General features: G+C 37.0%; 1 protein-coding gene across 1 annotated transcript in view; it reads right to left on the bottom strand.

Annotated features, from left to right (window-relative positions):
* Positions 1–23,459, bottom strand: part of TNFSF10 (TNF superfamily member 10) — a 294,194-nt gene that overhangs the window by 23,064 nt on the left and 247,671 nt on the right. Inside the window, exon 7 of the mRNA XM_044070234.1 lies at positions 15,571–15,645. Within this exon, the coding sequence (XP_043926169.1) occupies positions 15,632–15,645 (14 nt within the window). The 3' untranslated portion in view covers positions 15,571–15,631. The remainder of the gene's footprint in view (positions 1–15,570; positions 15,646–23,459) is intronic.

Genomic DNA, 23,459 nt, shown 5'->3' with positions numbered 1-23,459 from the left:
GTTCCTTACACAGCAGAATGTATGAGGCATTTTTACTACTGAAGAGAATCTTAGACATGCTTTCCATGGTTTCCCTTCTTCTGACAAGCTGCTTTCAGCCAGACTAAGGATAGGCATAGGCTCAAAACTAGAGACAGATTTGATTTAAATACTGCTCTTAAAAGCTTAGAAAGTTGCTAAGCTAACAACTTTCTAAGTATATCTGAGCTTGCATTTTATGAAGGATATAAAGCCTGAAAGTCAAATGCCTTTCTTTCTTTATTTATATATAGCAATCCTCAACAATTAACTAGAAAATCTAAGGTTTTATGAAAAACAGACAAAAAACATAAGTCAGAACCACAGACATTCTGTAAAATCAAGCATGGTTGAGAGTTATGTGGCTCAGGACTCTGGGACTTATGGTGACTTCAGCTGTGATGGTGCCAGGTACAAGACTCCATATGAGGGTACAATACCACCTCAAGGCTCAGTTTTTCAGGAAGAAAATCCTGGTTACACTGTCAAGGTAGTTGCACCAAAGAAGACACTCATACATTGATAGATAACCACAAGTAATCTCTAAACAAACTAATTGTGGATACCCCTCTCAAACTGAAAATCACAAAGGATGCCTCCTTCTTGGACTGGGGAGGAGACTATCAGTGCTTCATGGCTTATGGTCAAATGTGCAACATCAGGTAGACTTTCTCCACATATGCCAGGCAAAAATTTCCAATCACTCATCCAGTCATCCCAACTGGTTTTAATGGTTGCTAGGGAAGTACTCTGCTTGATATGCAAGGACACCCTGCTCCAGAAGTGAGGATATTTTGTGTAAGGCACCTGTCACAACATCTGCTCCTGTTAATGTGGAAGCATAACTGTAGGTCTCTAAAGCAGGTGTTTGCTTTATTACAATATCTATTTGCTTTATTAAAATTTATATTCAAGTGAAAAAATTCAAAGAGTGCTGGGTTGCTCATATAACACAGAACGTTAGGGGGAGATCTGCCCTTATGAACTTGCATGACACTGAGTAGAGTGATAATGAGGCCTGAGATCTTTTTGATGAGGAACCACTGAGGTGACTTGGATTCGTTTTGAAGTTTAGTGAGATAAATGCCAAAGAGAGTATATATTCAATGCTGGGCCTAATAAAGGTAGAAATAGTGCGGGGCTATAACTTCTTTGGAACTTCAGACAATACCAAGAAGGATAAGTTGAGAAAGGTAGAATTATTTTCTAAACATGAAGACAGAGATGTGGCAGTCGACAGAGCCATAGCTGGCTCATTTAGTGCCCACTGCCAATCCCCATTCTGAACCCCTCGTCTTTAAGTTAAAGAACAAAAGAAATGACTATAGCAAACCACTTGTTACATTTGTAACAAGCAGCTTGCTACAACTTGTACCACACATGAAGTGCTGAAGCAAGCACTTCAGGCCTGCCCACAGAAGCAGTATTGGAATATATTTCTGAAATGAAATACTATACTACTAATCAACCATCATTTGTGGATTGCATCACTTACCACCTTGCACCCACAGCTGCAACCCCTTCTTCCCACCCAAGATAAGATTCCAGTTGCAAATCAACTTAAGAACCCAAGACCCTAATGACTATGTCAAATGTAAGAGGAATGCCTTCTATATGGTATACTGCAGAAATGCTTGATTTACCAGAAGAAACTATGTTGATTTCCTTGCTACCAAGGGTAAGTCTGTGATTAATACATGAGCATTTGTTTGGTCCAGCTTAGGTACAAGGGCTATGGGCCAGTCAGAGCACTGATGTCTTGCAGATGACAGCACTCCTCCTTTATCTTCAAGCTATGCAACATTGGATTTCTTATGATCAAAGCTACAGTCAGAGAAAATGGCAAGCAATGTGGCACGTCAGTAAATGGAGAGGAACCCATTCCTATCCCTTTTCTGAAGGCCATTAAAGTCTAGGTGTATGCCTTCAAGATGAAAGAATTTTTGCTAGAAGTTTAAATTCAAGGAGAAACCAACTGAGTTGCAGATTAGTTGAGTAAGTGCATTGTGATGCCCCACATACATTCTCTGGGTCCCTCAACAGTAACCACAATATTTAGGAAGTCTTTATGTCTTCCCTCTGAACAGCAAATTCTGGAGGGGTTTCTCCCTAATGTCTGCCCTGTGTATTCACTAATTACAAAGTTCATTCTCAGGCTCAAGGAATGAAAGAGAACAGTAATTGTTGTTTAATCCCTACTACTTCAGACTGAATTGGCTTCTTGTGTTTAGTTGTTTTGTCTTGCCCATCCATTGCTTTTCCCTTATTATACCTCTCAACTTCTCCATTCAAGGAATCTGGACAAAACCAAACATACTGTAGGAAAAGGCCAGAATATGGGACAGATTTTAAATATTACACTTAACAAACTTAAATAGTTGACAGAATAGCAGGTTTTGCTTTAGCATACATTTTCTGAAGGATATGAAGTCTGAAATTCAGATGCCAGACATTAATTATTAACTGCAGTTCTTAATGATTTTCCAGAAAACTAGAAATGTTATGAGGATAAGACTAAAACTATGAGGCAAAAATCTGGACATACTGTGAAAATATGAAAAGATTAGGGATATGTCCCTTATCACAATCTATTGATTACTCACCCCTCTGGTAGAGTATATCAACCTGACAACCTGGCTGCTTCAGTTCCATTAGTCACTGAGCCTGAAAAATCCTCTGCTTAATTGTTTTCTATCATTTCTGTCTACTCCAAAGAATTAGAGGGACAAATGAAAGAAGATTTTCAGTTTGGCCTTCCACCAGGAGCACAATTTATTTTTCTCATTAATGTCTATGATACTTCATTTCTCTCAGATCTCTTTGATACTGGCTTAGCGTTTCTTCATCTATGCCCACTTAGCCAATAACATGACTCTTTACTGGTCGAGACTTAAAGCCCTTAGCTGCTCTTAAAGTCTAAAAGTCCTTTCTACACAACAGTTTTCTTCTTTAGGCACCGGTCACTGAACAATTTCCCATGGGAAATGTATTTTATGCTGGACAAATTCAATCTCAATAACTTTGAGCTCACCACTACATCAGAGTTAAAACTCTTACCTCAGAACACATTAATTGCAGTGGCATTTACCTGAAGCAAATATATTTTTACAAGCCTTATTTGGAACCTTGTCTTAACTTATTTTCTGTAATAAAGAGTTTTACTGCATTCTAGCCACCCTTATTCATTTTTAAGGTAGCTACAGAGGCAAATTTAATTCATAGTTCATTTGACAGTTCTCTTCTCAGAATCCTTTAACCAAAGAGTACATCATCTTTATAACACGGATGACTGCAGAAATCTCACAAACTATAGAAAAAAAGCCATAAGAAAAGATTGGAAACCCCGTCTTTTATTTGCTGAATGATATGAAGGCAGAAAGTTCCTAGCAATGCCAATCCATGTGTCTCTCAAACTGCATTGTCTACTGTTACAGAAATTATGGTAAAACATTACAAGGATCTCACTCACACTTTACACTCATGACAGACCTGGGTGTAGTACTGGGGGAAGAGGAGTGTTCAATTTGCAACCTGAGTAGAAAATTGACAAGAACAGAGGCCAAGTATTCAGCCATCAAACTTAAGTGTTTAGCTACAAAGTCAGCACTAGGGTCCTTAAGATACTACTAATTACACAAGTTCACCATTGTCACTGACCTTGATCCTAAGCCCTGCATATTGGACTTGTCCTTACAGCCCTTCACTTAAAGTTCTGAACTGACCTAGTGCCAACCACCACAACACAGATAGTTTGTCCCTGGCTACAAACCATCCCAAGGTATGAAACCAGTGATTTTAAAAGCTGGAAGGGTCAAATTTAACACAACATGAAGTTTCTCACCAATAATGTGCATACATGGCTATAGATGTATTTATAGGAGCACTACAGAATCCTGAAAGCCCGAAATCCTGAAGACGAAAATCCTGAGACCAAAATCTTGAAAGTTCAAAATACTGAAAAACTCAAAATACTGAAAACTCAAAATCCTGAAAACACATAGGCTACCAACAGTTACTATATTCCAGCACAAGTACATACAGAAACAAATAAAACACAAACAACATTACTGTTCTCCAAGTATAACAGAGGCAGTTTTCCTGCACCCCATCTGAGGGGTTGTGCCCCACACCCCTTTACTTAAATATATCAACTCCAAGATTGCACTTAGTGTAGTAAAGTGCAATGTTGGAGTTGATATATTTAAGTAGCAAGGGGTGTGTGGGGGCAGTCCCCCACATATGGGGTGCAGGGGGGCTTGCCTTCCTGCATATAGTCAAAGGGTAATTTGTTTCTGTATGTACTTGTGCTGGAATATAGCAAGTGTTGGTATCCTGTCTGTTTTCAGGGTTTTGAGTTTTCAGTATTTTGAACTTTCAGGATTTTGGTCTTTCAGGATTCTGTAACACTCCTGTATATATATATATATATATATATATATATATATATATATATATATATATATATATATATATATATATATACACACACACACACACACACACACACACACACACACACACACACACACACACACACACACACACACACACACACACACACATATATATATACACACACACATACATGTGGGTCCCTTCGTTTTGTTGACTACATAAGACATGCAGCCTATTGAAGGTGTTCTTACAGAAATATGCTGTTATTAAGTATGTATGTACAGACAATATCACGTTAATGCAGTGCATGATGCTACAATTGGAATTGGCCAGGAATGCATGTGTGTAATATACCATCTAAAAATACATAAACACATAGAGATGCATATACAGTACACAAAGTACATCTGTTTGCTATCACTTCATATCTACAACACTGCCAATGGTTTAGCAAAGCAATTATATAAATATGACAACATGTATTGATGGCTTGTACTACAATGCAGCCCACTGCAGGCCATTTAGTCAGTAATGTGGTAGAATTACATGTTTTTCGATATTATTCATTGCATACAAACTCAAGTAAGCTATCTATAAACATTAGCAAGCAGAAACTGGTAATGAGCTCTAGAACAATACTTAAAATCTGCTGCTCATGTCTACATTACAATGTAGCCCCAAAGGTGAAAATATTCTACTATTGCCTCCTTGTGGTCTGCATGGAGTACCCAAATGTAAAACTGCTGGAATATGTACTATATAACCCTGCAGACCACATTCTGCACTTTAACATATAACAAAGTACACATACTGTTGAGCTATGTTCAGTGCTTCTTAATTATGTGTGTGTGCAGGGTTTACATTGCTACCATGTGCACTGATTTCTCAGACTGAAGATCAAGGTGTTCATTTATTCATGTACTGTCTAGTATCTGTTTTATCCTATTCAAGATTATGAAGGAGTCACAGACTATCACAACGCACATGGGATACAAAACAAAGATCATACTCTGGATATAACACTAATCTGTCACAGAATGCATGCACACAATCACTGACACACACACACACACACACACACACACACACACACACACACACACACACACACACACACACACACACACACACACCCATGAGCAGATTGGAGGAGCACCATATCTTTGGAATGTAGGAGAAAACTGGGGCACCTGATGAAAACAAAAGGGACCCAGTGCAGGTGCGCAGACTCTGCCTAGAAGGCACCCAGTGAGCAGCCAGCTAAGAGATTCAAGGCTGGAACCCCTCAACCCTATGTTGAGTGGTTATAAAAAAAAAAAAGATTTCTTCTCCCGATCTGGCACTCCAAGCCTGGTCCTTTCTCTCTAGTCTTCTCTCCTCACCTCTAAATTAGGAGCAAATTAAAAAAAAATAGTCTATTTTTACAATTGTAGAAAACTGTTTGCTACAACTTAGACCACACACACATACATTACAGTCCTGAACACAAAATAAGTCTTATTTACTTTAGTACTGAAATAGTGACAGTTCTCAGTAATACCCTGTGCCTCAGGCGACTGCCCTCTTTGCCCTACCCCAGCTACATATCTGCAAGAGCAGTAGTGCTAACTTCATTGTGCTGCCCAAGATCATGACAGTCCTTGATGTATTTTTTAGGAAGGAGACCTTATATATGTATATTAAAATGTATTACTACTATTACTATGTAGTATGCACTTTTACTTTATACCAACTATTAATATATTTTAATGCCAGTTCTCCACTAAGCCTGTCTTTTAAAGTTGTTCTGTAGCATATATGCTGTACTGGGCAAAACAGTGTTAACATGTTTCAGATTGTCTTGTTCAATCTTTAAAAGAGAGAGAAAGAAAAAGGGAAAGAGAAAGAGAGACAGAAAGAGGGAGAAAACAATATTGCTTCCCTCTCAACTGTCCAGATTTTCACAGTCTGCAGATTTTGACTCATATTTTTGGTCTGCTCCTCACAAACTTTGTGTTTTTTTTCTGGCAAACCACTGAGGACTGAAGCCACTAAATAAAGATATGCATTTGAGTTTCAGACTTCATATCCTTAGAAAATGCATGCTAACACAATACCTGTTATTCTAGCAACTTTGTATAACAGAGTACAGTTGTGTGAGATCTCACCATAAGAGCAGATGTCCTACTTACTGTTGTGGTATTATTTACTCTTGGGATATCCTGCCAAGGATAGCCGAACATCCAGCCAGAATACCAAAGCCTTTACACTTTCCAGGCATCTTATGTCAGACATATGTCCTTTGTGCAAAGTGTAAAATATGTATGTGATAAACGGATGCTTAATTCTCAAAAGTGAAGTAACCCAGAACAGAGAAAAGCAATAACATGCACATCGAGGATGGGACGGAGAAGAAGAAAAGGATGTAAAAAACACCCCTCAGCCAGAAAGAGGGCAACAGAAAGTAACAGGAGGCAACAGTGAGAAGAAAGACATCTACTGTTATGATAAGATCTTACACATCTGCACTACATCCTTCCTTAGCATTGCTGCAGTATTCTTTTCTCTTGGGCATGAGTGTAACAAGGCATACTCAGTCGAGTATTTTTTTTGAGCATCATTCAGAAACTTTATGGATCAAAGATTACAGAATGTTGAAAACTGTCTAGTATCTGCTGTATACAGCTATACACAACGTGCTTATGCAATAGGAACATGCTTCTCAAAATAGCCTTTTTATAGCTATAAGTGGCAGTAGTCAAAAATAATGTATAGTTTGTTAAAAGTACAGTGGTAGCATTTTTAGGATTGAGTACATTTTTTAAAAGATAGTGGGTAGTAGGGAATACAGTATGAAGTGTGAGTAAAAATGTAAACTTCTGGCTCTGCCCCTGTTCTCAGGAAAGTACAAAAGCTACTGGAAAGTATAGAAGGGGGAAGGCATAAAAGAGCCCTCCACAAACCCATGAAGGATTCCCGGGCAGAACCCACCCTAGCCCTGGAAATGACATCTAACTTGCAATGTTTGTTAAAAGTATGAACAGAAGACCAAGTTGCAGCTTCGAAGATGGATCTAGTATCCAGACCCTTGAAAAAGCACCAGAAGAGGCCATTGCCCTGGTAGAATGAGCATGAACAGAAGAGGAAAGCTGCTTTCCATGAAAAGAACAGCCAAAAGAAATGACCTTAGAAATGCAGGAGGACATGGTTACATTGCCAAACCTAAGTTCCTGGCATGAAAGGAAACAAGAAGTTGCTCAATTACTCAGATTTCTTGACATTTTTTCTCTTGTTCAGGTAATATCCAAGCTGTCTGTGTAAATCCAAGTTGTGAAGAATTCTTTCACTAGTATTTTGTAGAGAAGGGAATATCAATATGAATGGACTGGTTCAAGGGCAAATCATTAATCACCATGGGCATAAAAGAAAGACTGGTGCAAAGAGAAACCTTAACCTTATGAAAAACCAAAAAAGAAGGAACTGCCATGAGAGCTTGAAGTTCAGAGACCCTCTTGACAGAAGTAAGAACCACCAGCAATAGTCTTCCAAGTATAATGTTGTAGGGAAGAAGAAACTGCAGGCTCAAAAGGGGGCTGACTTAGTTTCTGAAGAACAAAATTAAGGTCCCAAGAAGGAGGAATAGGCTATCTTGGAGGCCAGATATGAAAGACGCCTTTTAGAAATTGTTTAACCATAGGAACCACCCACTGAGAAAGGGACAAAGTCATGCTTAAGACACCAAATAGAAAATCTCTTCTTTCTTCACATATGATTTTCTAGTAGTGGGTTTTCTGACTTCCTGCAAAACCCAAAGCATGTCCTCAGAAAAGTGGTGCCTGAAAGGAATAAAAACTCTTGTTACCCAAAGTGTCATTTTAAGGGTGGACAAGTGAGAGTGATTGAAACATCCCTTGTCTTGTGTGAGAAGATCCATCCTGTGAGGTAATTTGTGATGACTGCCCTTGGCCAGATGAAATACAAGGTGGAACCAGTGCTGTCTAGGTCAAAAGGGAGTCACCAGCATTTTTGAATGTGCCCCACATGATCTTGTGCAGGACCTCTGGTAGTAGAAGAAAGGGGGGGGGGGGTAGGCACACACAAACATCCCCTTCCAAGAAAACGACATGACATTCACGTTCCAAGCCAGAGAACTTAGCACTCTGGAACAAAACAGGGGTAGTCGTCTATTCAGAGGCAAAGCAAAAAGATCTAACTGAGGAGTGCCCCACTGATATGCAGTAACCAGAAACACCTCCCTATGAAGCCTCTATTAATGAGAATTTGTTCTGGACCTGCTCAAGGAGCCTACCACCAGATTGTGCTTTAAAAGAATGTAAACTGCCTGAATAACTGATGCTTGAATAAAATGAACCTGCAAACAAGGTAAGATTTTATGCCCCCTTACTTGTTGATGTACAATATGACTGTGGTATTATCTGTAAAAGTCTTTAGAGGACTTGAAACCCAAAGGAAGTGAAAAGCCAACACAGCTAGAAGTAGTCCTCATCTCCTTGATGTTGGTATGGTCTGCCAGTTGTTGACGGGACCAAAGACCCTGGACTTTTAGATTGTTGAAGGAGGCTCCCCAACCATGATTGGAAGCGGTTGTGTACAACTCCAGAATGGGAGAGGAACCTGAAAAGGCAGACCTGGACTCAGGGGTAATCTGGTGAATCTACAGGCAGGGATTGAGCTTAAGACAGGGTAGAAGTGGGACTAGATACTGCAGGGGGTGTCAGTACTGGAGGCAAAAAGTCTTGAGATACCACTGAAATTTCCTCATGTGGACTTTGGAAAAAGGAACCATGGGAATAGTGGATGCCATGTAAACCAGAGCTTAGAGAAATTCCATTGCAGGAAGGACTGGAAGAGGAAGAAGAGACCAGAAATAAGAAATCGAAGAGAGGACCTTGGGAGGAAGGTGAAAAGCTGACATTGGAATGGTCTGAATCCTGCAAATGGTCAACACAGATTTCAAGATTAATGGCAAACCCTATACTGCACTGAAAAACCATAGTGAAGTGGAAATTCTGAAGCAGGAGCTGCTTAGAGTAGGGTTGGCTTAAAAGGTCTTCCAAATAAGGGGATATATGAACTCCCTGAAGTCTGCAAAAGGCTACCACAGGGGCCAGACATTTGGTAAAGACTCTTGGAACTGTAGAAAGATCAAAAGGCAAAGAATAACTGATAATGAGAAGAAGAAACAGAGAAATGTAAAAATGTCCTGAAGGGGGTGTGAATAGGGATATGGAGGTAACCATCCTTCAAATCCAGAGATACCAGAAAAGGCTTGAGGAAGCAACACAGGGAAAAGTGCTTGAAAAGACAACATCTTGAAAAAAGGGACCCTGAGAAAAGAGTAGAGAAAAGAGAGGTGTAGAATGGGCTTCCATCACCCCTCCTTCCTGGGAATCAGAAACATTCTGGAATAAAAACATGTTCCCTTCTGAGACAAGGGGACAAGTTAGATGATTATTTGGTCCACCACATCCCACAGAAGCAAAGGAAAATGAGGGAGCTGGCAAGAATGAGGCTGAGGAAGGCCAGAGAATGGAAAAAGAAACTTTCAAGCCGTACAGTAACCATTTTGAATAAATCAGAGTAACCAAACATCTGTGATTATCTGTTGCCAAACAGGAAAAGAAGCCATCAGCCTGAGGGACAGAAGAATCAAGCCAAGGGGAAGGGGAGGCTGGATGTCAGATACAGGCAGATTTATCAAGAAAAAATAGTTTTTGGCCCCTCAACCTCTGAGTGGGCTTGTCTGGGAAAATTGACTTAGAAACCCCTTTGCTCCTAGCAGTCTGTCTAGGCTGCCTATGGACAAAATAAGATTTAGATGGATAATTCTGGGACTTAGGGATGGAGGAAACAAAGATAAGCTTCAGGTCATGCATAACCATACCCTTATCCTGAAGAGTTTAATAAAAAATCTGCAGCAGCAATAATAAAGAAATTCTCGTTGCCTAAGGGGCAATCTAAAAGTGTGGCCTTAATGTCTTCATGTAAGGCTTGAAGGTGCAACTAATAGTATCTCCTCATGACAGAGCCAAATGTAGCTGCCCTACAAAAGGCATCAGCAACATCATAACTGCATTTAATGGAACAGTGAGCTACTTCAAAGGCAGAACTCAAAAGAGAAAGGGCAGAGGTCGTTCTGTCTGAATCAGGGATATCAGTCAAAATTCCACAAGTAGAGAGATAAGAACCAGTACATATCTAGTCATATGGGTCTGATAATTAATGGCCCTAGAGGCCAAAGAAGTATACACTTCTTCCTACACCTCTCCAAAGTATGGCTGTCCTTGTTAGATGGTAAAAGTGTGGGAGAGGATAGCCGTTTGTATGGCTTATCTGTGGACATGGAAACAACAGCAGGATCAGATAAAGAAGTTTTTACAAATACTTATGATCCTCAGGGACTTTATAAAATCTGTCTGACTTCTTAGTGGTTGGAGGTTCAGAGTCAGGAGCCAGACAGTTGCTGAAAATGTATCCAAAAGGGCAGCTAAAACAAGAGGGACTGCAGAAGATTTGGGTGAGTCCATTTGTAAGAGTTCATCATATCTCTTTTGATTATTACAAACCTGTGAGGAGTCCCACTTAAAGTATTTCATCATGTGGACCACTAATCCCCAAAAGATAATTCTTCAAAAGGAGAATCACGGGATAGTGGCTGTTCTTCATTAGACCCCAAAGCACAAGGAGAGTGGATCTAGGAGGAATATGCCAATCATTCTTCACCAGAATCCAACCCTTCATCAGAAGAATCATACTCCCTAGGCCTTTTAGAGTGCAAGACCAGGTTGCAGAAGTAGGGACAGACAAGTCTTGTGCAGATTTCAGAGCAATAAGGGTATTGAACAATCCCAGAGTAAAGTCCTGCCACTCTTTGAGAGGATCCTTAGCCAGAGATGTCATGTTTGTTTTTTTGTTTCTTTTTAAAGGAACATCTGCTTTAATAAATCTAGGAGATTCGGACCCCTGCCTACATTTGATGAGGGTACCAGGCACCTCTTGTCTAACTAATATGTGAGAAATTCCTCAAGGCCCTTCAGATATAATCAACTGTAGTTCTCCCTCTAAATCTGCACCAAATGTATGCACAGCCTTGGCGGACATGCGGGCCGACAGCTCCATATCAGCCTCCAACTGAGTTGTGGCAGAGGGAACTGACATTGGCACCAGACGGTCCTTGGGTTCTTCAACCAACCTGATGGAAATGTCCAGTGGAGGCTGGACAACAGCAAGATCAGTATGTGCCTTTTTGGCTTTTTTCTTAAGTGGCAGCTGAACTTCAGTGCTGGTGGATTTGACTGTGATACCCTGAGCCAAAAACTTCAGAGGCTGGCTTTGGTTTTCTAAATAAACACAGATGACTAAGGAGTTTCTTAGGACAAACACCTGACAAATCTCACTCTGTGTATGGTCATGTGTAACACCCAAAATACAAAGGCACTTCTTGTGTCTATCTTTATGGGGAATCTGCCTCCCACACTCACATTTTGATGATATGAAAACAAACTACAAGGAGGAAAAGGGAAAGTAAGGAACCCCAATGGGGCACTTAATTTAGAAGGCCTGGTAGATGAACCAGCTCAGTGAACAGCATACAGACAAAATTCACAGGTAGCATTCAGACTGCTGGCAAAGAAGGTCTGAGGATTAGGCATCCATATGTCACATACCTACCTTACTCTTTGCACGTAGGACATCTGTCTGATGTATGATGCCTGGAAGTTGTAAAGGCGTTAGTATGCTGACCAGATGTTCAGCTATCCTTGGCAGGAGTAAAGAAAACTGCAACAGCGATAAGGAAGGACATCAATATTTAAAATCTGTCCTTATTTTTGGACCTTTAACTCATTATCTTTGGCTTTGACCAGATCAGTTGTGTTAAGAAATTGAGAGGCATGAGCATACATATCATTCAAAGAGGGGGGGTTTAGTTACTCAGTTGTTTTGTGATGTTTTTCACCACAAATGCATTATTCAGCAATATACATGGCAGTCATATGTACTTAGGTGCAAAAGACATACTTACCCCTTGCTCCATTGTAGGCACCTTCATACTACATAGATGCTGTACAGTTTTAGGACTGTGTTACCCACCCTGCTTCAGGTATACAGTCCTATTCTTAAGCTTTTGGAAGGTCTATCAGACATTACCTTAAGGAGATAATGTGGTTCATTTACAAAGAATGCTGTGAAATTTCATTCTGTATCCTCAGTTGTGTGATTACATGTGGAACAGTGATTACTGAAAGTAGCCTGCTATACTATGCTGTGCACTACTTCTGTATGCAGGGGAATGGATGAGTGGATCTCTTAGACAACAATTTTTTTTCAGAGTTACTGTTATTCTTCTCACTGTACAGAAGACCGACAAAAAATATATCACACATTCACAAATATATTAATAGGACACTGGAATGAGAAATTAACAATTTGTCCTCCCACCAACCACTATAGGTTATTCATTTATCTAATTGATTTTGAAATAAAAACTGGAAAATGAATAGAGCAGAGCAGATCTTGAATGAAAACCTTTCTGTAACAGGCTTAACTCAACCAAAAGTCCTGATACTTTTAGGATTTCATTGAGGTTTTTTTTTGTAAAGATGTATTATTCTTCTTTTAAACTAGAGTGTCATTTTTTGCTTACAATGGCCTTTCTACCTTACAGTCATTGATGTTAGAGCAGTCTGCTCATTTTGCATAATAATCTCAATGCCATCTGGATCCAAACCAGTGAATGAGTCAGCATGGTAAATCTCAGCTTTCGGGAGAAATATTAAAAGACAGGATAAGCAGATGTAACCCTTAATTCAATACCATTTTCTTAGTTCTCTGTTATCATCAACATTTAGCATCGATCAAAATGCCAGCTCAGAATTTTTTTCTTTTTTCTTCTTCTATCCACTCCATTTGCTTATCATTTCAGTTAGATTTCCTATATTTAGCCATTAAAATAATCTGTACCTTTTGAGTTTTGCGCCTTCTTAAAGAAGTGGTGGGATAACTGATGCATTTCTTGCACAGTGATTGCTTTCTTTATCACCTGTTTGGCTGATTATGAAGTATCTTATGACAATTTACTATAATGCTTCCATTTTTGAATGAAAAATAAAAGTCTAGTGGTCTTATAAGCAGGAGCGGACCTAGGTCAGTTGGTGCCCTAGGCAAAACAGCTCCACGGCGCTCCCCAACACATTACCTGGTGCCCCCATCCTGGTCTACCTACACCAAATAAATACTAGAAAAGTGCCCCTGCTACATCGGCGCCCTAGGCGGCCGCCTAGTTGGCCTATGCCTAAGGCCAGCCATGCTTATAAGTGCATGTCCCCAGGCAAGATTTTACACTTTTGTGAACATCGGACTTTCAGTAGGCTTAAGTTTCATATATAACTGACACAGCTGCATTAATTGCAGAGTCCCTGACTATCTTAAAATGACCCATTATGACCCTTTTTTCAAGTAGCAGATATCTGTTGCTTTTGCCACCCCCATAAAAAATCATGTATACCTTCCTGTAAAACTAGACTAAGTACTTTCTTTACTATGATCTCTTTAGTGAAGTAAGTTGGGGAGGGAGTAAATCAGTACTTGGCAAAGAAAATACCTTTCAAACTCTGTTTAACAAGAACTCTGAATGAAGACAAAATAATGGGGCAAATTATCCAAATTATCTGCGGTGGTGGTGCTGCTGTAGCGTTGTCGCCTCACAGTATGACGTTGTCCTATTCGATTCTCAGCTAGAGCGTCTTCTGTGTGGAAACATGCATGAATGGGCGTACCTTCGTTGAAGGTTGTGTGTCAGAGCTAGCAACTCGGCACGTAAAAATCTACTGCCAATCATTAGCGGACCGGAGTTCTGCTGTGGCGACCCCTAACCGGGAAAAGCCAAAAGACACACACACACACACACAGGGCAAAACAATCACAAGTATGATACAAAATTATAATGTCTGGCATTATCAACTGACCGTAATCCTAAGTAATTGACGGAGAACAAAAAAAAAAAGTTGGAGAGGCAGGGTAAAAGAAAGAAAGTAGAAAGCTATGTTAATGCCAGTATCAGAAGAGAAATTGTTTAGTGTCTGTTGACCGTGGTGGTTCCTCTGGGTCAAGCGCTGTCTTTTCAGGTGAGGCCTAAACAAACCAGAATACAGTGAACTCTCTAGACACCCAGCTTAAAGCTGTAAAATACAATTCTGCAAGTGCAGTAATTAATAATGTAACACCGTGATTTTATTTATTTAAAATTTGTTTACCGGGATGGTCCAGCTGGACAGCAGTGTGCATTTTCAGCGGAGGCCCGAGGAGAAAAGCTCCAGCAAAGTACATTTTTACTAATACATGTCTAGTACAACAAAATAAAAAGTTTACATGATCAATGTGAGGAGATGGCAGAAGACGGACAGTGCATTTTTACTGGTTATTCATTACTGAATTTTCAGGAGTTGGTCAGCTGCATGTGGATCAGCAATAAAAAGTTGCACAAATGTCCAAAGAGTGATGCATATTTGCAAAATAAAAATTACTGAGTGTGAATGCCAATTCTCTATATGCTCATAGCTCAATGAATGTTTATTCAATTACACAGCCTTTACACACTGATGCTGATCCTATGAGGGCCTTACTTTCTAGTACACAATACACGAACCAGAGATTGAGAAAGAGTGTTTATTTTCTGAGATTCAGGTATATGCATGGATTTAGAGGTGAAGTATTTTGTTGTAAAGACCATGGTCTTAATGGAGGAGCCCAATTACCAGCAGTAAGCTATTTCGTACTAGAGAGAGCACAAGCCAACATTGGGTTTAATAAAAAGCACACAATTTAAACAGCTCTTTAAGCGAAAAGTGATTTTGAAAAAGTAATTTTCACACACCCTTCACACATGAGACTTTGCCCCCTTTTCTCCCGTACTTAACAAAATGAACTCCAAGGTTAAAAATGTTTCTACACTCCATGACAAAGCATAAATATCAAATGTGGTGACCTCATTTAGGCAAAAAGCATTAAGCCAAGTGCAGATTACTGAATATTTGGCTTTTATACAACTGCTAAGATACCTCCAAAAAAATTAGCAAATGTCTGTGGTAAAATTAAGTGGAAACAAAAGCAATGTCTACTTTGAAAAGAACTTCCACAATTGATATATGAAAAACATACCTTCTTTTTCTGCGGTTTGTCATCTGAATCTGTTTACTTGGAAGTTATGCCATTTAGGAATTTATTTCAAGGCACCTGATATGGGAAAGCAATTAAGAAAAAAAAATGTTTATTAAAATTGTTTGAACCTATACATGTATGTACTAAAAGAAGATATATAGTAAAGTATTATTAATGCAGATCTTTTTTGTGGGCATATAGTCCCTTGGTCTGTGGTGCCATTTTTTAAAATCCTTATTACAAACATAAAAACACATATATGTTAATATAAAGATATATCCTTTACAAAACAAGTCTTAAAATATATTCAGCATTCTTTTAGTTAAGGTTTTAATGGTTACAGATGTTAATTTCTAAAATCTTTTTGTAAATAAACAGGTTACCATTTTCTGCAAAATTATATATATATATATATATATATATATATATATATATATATATATATATGTTTACTATCAAAACCTCGTGCAACAGTTAAGCAAAACTTGGAAGGTCAAAAGTCATGGTTCTGAGTTTCCATAATATCAATTCATAAATATTCAAATCCACAACAGCAAATGCAAGTGTGCATTCACTGGTGTGAGTTCAATGTTTTGATTGGAGATTGCACTACAGTGGGGATCAGGAAATTTGCCCTTTTCCTCACTGCAGTGTGATCTCGGAGTTTGTATATATAATTAGCAGGTGTGGGGGGTAATATCGATAATGTTAAATGTCAAATTATTGACATTACCATGTTTGGTGTTTTGAACAGACTATGTTTAGATTTCATGATTTTTGTGGGGGGTAAATAATCACTTGCACAAGTGTGTTTCAAGGTTTTGACAGTAAACATATATATATATATATATATATATATATATATATATATATATATATACACATGTGTGTGTGTGTGTGTGTTTGTGTAAGAGCATGCAGAAGATTTATACCATTGGCCAGCATATGAGCCTTTTAAACAGTTTGTGGCTGGTCATCTATTTACTTATGTATTAATTGATAAAATGACATTTATTGATATCTATTTATTTATGTATTAATTGATAAAATGGCATTTATTGATAACTAGCAATATGTGCGTGTGTAAGAGCATGCAGAATATTTATACCATTAGCCAGCATATGAGCCTATGTCATCAACATCCATGAATGGGCTTTACACTGAACACTCCATTGTGAAGAGTCTTTGATCTAACACCACCCCCCAAATTTCTCACAACTCTCTTTCTTTCTCTCTAGGTTTTAGTGTCTTCCAGTTTATGTACACACACACACACACACACACACACACACACACACACACACACACACACACACACACACACACGAGCAGAGAAGGCAGGTAAAAGCCTTCAATACTACAGCCTCTTCTCCTGGCTAGTAAACTGCCAACATCCCGGATTATCAGGTTAAGGATCTCCTAGTTACTATTTCTCTCTTGCTAATTAACCAAATAATTATAAGCAGTAATGTTCATGTGTAGCAGAGCAGTCCAGCCAATTAAAGGTGGACACCAGCAAGCTGTTGCTAGTTATCAATAAATGCTACTTTATCAATTAATACATAAGTAAATAGATGACCAGCCACAAACTATTTTAAAAGTAAATAAACAAAATAACTTAATTTAGTAAAGAATGGGTTAGTTAACAATTAAATACACAGAGAAATATGGAATTGTACAAGGAGAGAGAAAATAATCATTTTCAACAAGCAAAGTATAAGAAATCATCTGACTGCAGGTAGACTTTTGTATATTTCTTATCTGAAATAATTACTGCATTGTAAGCTAAACTATATCAGTTAAGCAGAGAGACATGCTGAAATAGCTCACAAGGCACCTGCTGAGGGTGGTTCTTCTTTTCTTCCATTCTCTTTCTTTCTCAGCTAGTTGGTTTGCATCTTTTCATACAGACAACAGATGGATGCAAACAAAGTGTCACGTTTACATGCTAACAAGTGTATTTACTCTTAGCTAGCCATCTCTTTAGAAGAATATTCTAATTGCACTTTTATAACTTCAACTTTCTAATTTAAGATTACTTTCAGAACCGGTCCTTCATCAGATCATAATTCTTAAAAAAGTCTACATATTTAAAATAAGTCTCCTCCAATAAGGAATAAGCATTATTGTTTTCCAAGGCACCATCTTATTCCTTATTAGAGAAGACTTATTTTAAATATGTAGACTTTTTTAAGAATGACGATCTGAAGGACCAGCTCCAAAAGCGCTTATCCTTATTTTAATGGTTTTATTTGTTTTATTAAATTTATGTACTCTGCCATTCATGTCTTTGGGATATTTATTTTATTTGTTACAATTCTTGGAGTTGGATATCTACAAAGACTTTTCCTCATTAGTTGTGTTTTTCTTGATTTAAGATTACTCACAGATCAAAGAGAACAATTAAAGTTATTTGCCATACCTTTTACAGCCTGTGTATTTCCTATGTATTCTGCTATATTCTGCAGCAGAAGGCAGTTAAATCTTCATTTACAAACTTTATATATATATTTCACAGAAAACATCACATGTTCACACATATTTTCATGCCATAGGAAAACACACATTACAGATATTCACTGCCCAGAAATAAGTTACAGATTTTCACATATTTTCCTGTCACTGAAAAAGTCTTGCAGATTAAATCACATATTTTTGATTACTTGCTGCAAGTTTTGAAAACATAAGTGCTGCTCACTCATTTATGTTCTGGCTCAGAGAAAGTTGGCATATTTATTCTCAAATATTATAGCAGTATCTTTTGAAGTCCAATGTAATATCAAAGCAAAGTACTTCCACCCATCCTGACACCCTAACATTCACGGTCTTTCCTCCTGATTTTGTCCTGATTTCTTCTTCAGTTCCATCAGCAGCTGCATTTCTTTCACAATGCACAAAGACATTTCACTACATTTCCTTAAAATGCCTTTTGTGCTGTCAAGTCTATCTGCAAGTGCAGCCACATCTAACGTGTCCTTAAATCACATATGGATCATTTTCACATTTGCACATTTTTCTGAAATTATCAATAAGCTAATAATTTTAATCAATATCAAGTACATGTTGCACACTGCATTTCTGTAACCACAGTCTTTAATAAAGTATCAGAACTATCTCTTGCTCTCTCTCTCTCAGTCATGTGAAGCATATAGTTGTTTTTATTCTAACAAAGTAAATAATTCACATTGTATAGGGAGATCATAGGTGATCACATTTTAAATGGTCATGCATCCTGGAAATTTGTAATTTCCTATCTATTAACCAGCCAGTACATCTCCCACAGTCTCATTAATTATCTGTTTTTATTCTTGAATAATATAAAAATAGCTAATGCAATCAACTTCTCTTTACGCCTTACCCTACTTTTCCTACACTTCCTTCATTAAATGCTACTACAAACCATACCTCTGGGTTCATTCACTCCAACAATTAAACTTAAAAATACTTCAGAAAATATAACACTTGGGGAATGGCCAAGATGGTGAACAGTTAACAGCACTGTTTTTTAGCTTTGCTTATTTTAACATCACTGACAGGATATTTACTAAAAAACTCAAATAAAACATTACAAAACTTGATGGATTTTTAGTTGAACATCTGCTTAAAGATTTACTACAAAAAATAACAAGTTTGAAACTCTTTTAATTGCCTTTTCTTATCAAGAAAACTAGAAAGAACTAATTGTCTCAGAAGTCTCAGAATGAGCAACTCCCAGCCCAGTATACAGGACAGTACTACGAAAAAGACATACAGGATATACTAAGTAACATCAGTGAGTTATCTGTAAAGACAGATAAATTAGAAAGCAAAATGGGCAAGTTTAAAGAGGAATGTAAAAAACAAGTTTAAGTGCTGAGTGAGTCTCTTAAACAACAATGATCACAAATCATGAGGATAGAAAAAGCAATATCTGATTTTGATGAAAGATTACTTGAAAATATGAATAATACTGAATTTCTTCTGAAACAAAACAACTTATTCTGGTTAAAAAATAGAAGATATAGACAACAGATCTAGAAGGAATAACATCAGGATTTATGGGATTCCTAAAAAGGAAAGGGAGACAGTATGATTCATTTCTTTAATATCTGGCTTCCTAAAACTTTGAACCTGTCTAAAGCTTTTTCTTTGGCATCAGAAGGGTACATAGATCACTTTCTAATTCATCTTTAAAAAGAAAAAAGAAACACCTTCACCAAGGTCAGTCACTGTAAGATTTTCCTCAAGTCAGGATAAGGATTTAGTCTTAAAAGCTGCATAGACTAATTATCCAGTTAATTTTAAAGTAAATACTACAAAATTTGACAATGACTATTCGATATTAGCAATGTCAAAGAGAAAAGCATGTGTGCCACTTGTTAAAAGCTTAAAGAAGAACAATATTAAACCACAAATCTTGTTTACAGCAAAAATAAGGATTCACATTCCAAAAGGAAAGATGATTTTAACACCTTGGAAGATGCAATGGATTTTATACAGAAAAATAAAATCCTAGAAAAACAGAAGAAATGGACTGGAATCTACTAACATCTTTGAAGAAAAATCCAACAATAGATGGCTTGTTAATAAAAGTCAAAAATAGTAAAAAAAAAAAAACTGAAGGACAAATGAAGATCAATGCATTTCATGGTTATGGATTCTTATTAATTTAAAGAAGTGCCTGAATACTTATGAACAGGTGCTATTACTTTTCACAAGGTAAATCATTTATTTATTTATTTTCCTACTTCAAATGGTTTAGTTCCCTTTTTAAAATGTTAGTTTGATTCTTGTAGCTATATATGATATTAAAGCCACTTATTTTCATTTAGAGTTTAAAAGGTTAAACTATTTTTTATTAAAAGTTAATCATTATTATGATGAAACTTATGTTAGGTGTCACACTTTCTGATATCTTGGCATAGTTGAGTAATGTACTATTAAATATAATACAAGATGCAACAAATGACTAAAGAAGTTACATTCTGGGTTCTTAAAATGATCCAGTAATTTGTTACTGATAGTATATTTGACATGCAATAACACCCATGAAAGACATGCTGCTATGTTATAAATAAAGTATAAAAATATAGATTTTTTACATACATAAAGTTTACTACTGGAATGATATCAAATAGTTAGAGTAGCATTCACACTTTTACAAGTTAAACCTGGATCATACATAACTGTCATTCTTTTAATGCAGGTTTATATGCTATGCCTCCTTTAAAAATGACAGTCTGCTTTATATTAAACATCCCATACAAATAGTGTTTACCAAATCATTAAATGTTTTTTATATGACTGCAATGGCTTTTTAGTGATTGAGATACTTTCAGATTCTTTGTTTTTTTTTCTTTTTGTGGTTTGGAGGGGTTTGAGGGATTGAGGTGTAGTGTGAAGGTGGCTTGGATTCACTTGTGAGTGTTTTTGAGTGAACTGTAACTGAGGAACTGTTCATTTTCAAGCCCTTATCATGAAAACCAGCTTGAAACAACTCAAGAGTCATGAAAACTTTTCTGATACTGTGGGAGTTCTGAAAAGTCTAAGAACTGCCCAGGTTACTTCTTCCTGTCTAATAGAAATAATTATAATATTTTGAATCATATGCTAAGATGTCAAATAATACAAGTTAGATGATAAGCAAAAGGGAGTGAATTGCATTCTAAGCACTGTCAGTTATTGCATAGTTTTGAATGCTTGTTACTGATAGTGTACTTCACATGCAATAGCACCCAGGAAAGTTATGCAAAGTTATAAAGAAAGTATAAAAAGTATAGTTTCTTACATATATAAAAGTTATCATTGGAATGTTAATAATTCGAGTAACAGTCACACTTTTACAAGTTAAACCCAGATCACACATAACTGTCATTCTTTTAATGCAAGTTTATATGCTATGTCTCCTTTAAAAAATGACAGTCTGCTTTATATTAAACCTGAGCAAAAAAACCCAAAATAAACTGGTAGGCAGTCATGATGTAAGAATCTAATTTTAATAAAACAACAACAGTAAAGAGTTAAGATAAGTGCTTTCATACCAAACTAAGTACTTCATCAGATCTAACTTACAAGCATTGCAAACAACCATTTATTAGTGTCTGAGGTCACATGATTTCAACAAAGGTTTAATTGGTAACAGAAAAAAAAATGCCCCAGATCTCAAGCTTGTTTAACATAACACAAATCCAAACAAAAACACAAGAAAAAGTGAAGTCACTGAATCCTTTGTATGAACCTTTAATACCACAGGGTAAGCGCTTTCAGCCAAAAACATTGACCTTCTTCAGAACAAACAACTCAATGAATACAACCCTCTTATATAAAATGGTTAGAAATATTAACCAATCACATCTCAATTCCAATTAACAAATTACAAAAAAACATTTACCTAAAACCATTCACTTAAAAAATTCACATAAACAATTCAAGTAAAAAGGGGGGAGGGGCAACCACATAACAACATATTTCTCAAATAAAAGGTTAACATAAAACATTTAAAATGTAGATTCAATTTGCATTTGTTGTAATATGCCTTTCTTTTTAGGACTGCTTTGTAATTAACTCCATTGTTCAAACCTGGTGCCCTACATGAATCCAACAAAATCTGCCATTTATATTCCCTATAATCAAGTTCCCCATCTCTTTCTCTATTAAAATCCTACCATCAGAAAGAATAACTTGGATAATGTTCTTTACAAGCACACCCTTAAATGTGCAGGTGACCATAATGGAGTTAAATTATGCTTTGGGGGTTATTGATCATGTTATTTTTATGGGGACTATGTAGATATTGGCAATACCAATGAATATTCTGTGGCACAATCAGTACGGATGAAACCTCACATTTTCAAATGATGTGGGTTATGTTTGTGATGTGATTAGAAAGCACTGGATGGTATTGATGCCTGATAAGAAATGTAGAGAGGTTTTAGGTACTACACCCTCCTTTTGCTTTTAGAACCATCCATACTTGAGAGAATGCTTTGTTATAAACCTATAACATCATCCAGAAACTGTCCTAAGGTAAATAAGATTGGTACATATCCCTGCCAGCATTGTAATGTTTGTAAATATGTCAGAACTGATGACCGTTTGGTACATCCTGATACAGGACGTATTTTTAATATTGATCTAGATACTAGCTGTAGTACCTGTGACTTAGTCTATGCTTGTTCTGAGGATGTAAATCATTCTATGTGGGTAAGATGAATAGATGTCTCGGAGACTGTATTAGACAACATCTATACAGTATTAATAGAGGTGATAACAAAAATGCCCTTTCCAAACATGTAAAAGGCATGGGCAATAATCACTGGTTTAAATTTATGGTCCTTGAGATATATACGTCTGGTGTGAGAGGGGGTGATAACAGGACCCACACTAAATGTCTTGAAATTAAATGGTTGACTTTATTGCAGGCTACAAATAGGAAAGGGTTAAATGACTTTATACCAATTAAACCTTTGTTGAAATCACATGACCTCAGACACTAATAAATGGTCGTTTGCAATGCTTGTAAGTTAGATCTGATGAAGTACCTAATTTGCTATGAAAGCACTTATCTTAACTCTTTGCTGTTGTTGTTTTATTGAAATTTGACTTTACACCACGGCTGCCTTCCAGTTTATTTTGTTTTTTGCTCAAGTTTGGTGTTTGGTGTTTGAACTGGTTGCTCTTGTTTTTACCACAGTTTATATTAAACATCACATACAAATAGTGCTTAATGAATCTTTAAATGTTATTTCTTTAAATACAATAGCTTTTTAATGGTTAACATACTTTGAAATGTTTTTTCTTGTTTTTCTTTTAGTGGTTTGCAGTGGTTTGAGGGATTGATGTATAAAGTAGAGGTGCCTTAGATTACATTGTGAATGTTTTTGTGTGAATTGTAGCTGATAAACTATTCA

This window comes from Protopterus annectens, chromosome 4.part1 (assembly GCF_019279795.1).
Source record: "Protopterus annectens isolate FY-2018-M chromosome 4.part1, PAN1.0, whole genome shotgun sequence".
In the NCBI taxonomy this organism is placed as follows: Eukaryota; Metazoa; Chordata; order Ceratodontiformes; family Protopteridae; genus Protopterus; species Protopterus annectens.
This window is presented reverse-complemented; position numbering and strand designations above follow the sequence as displayed.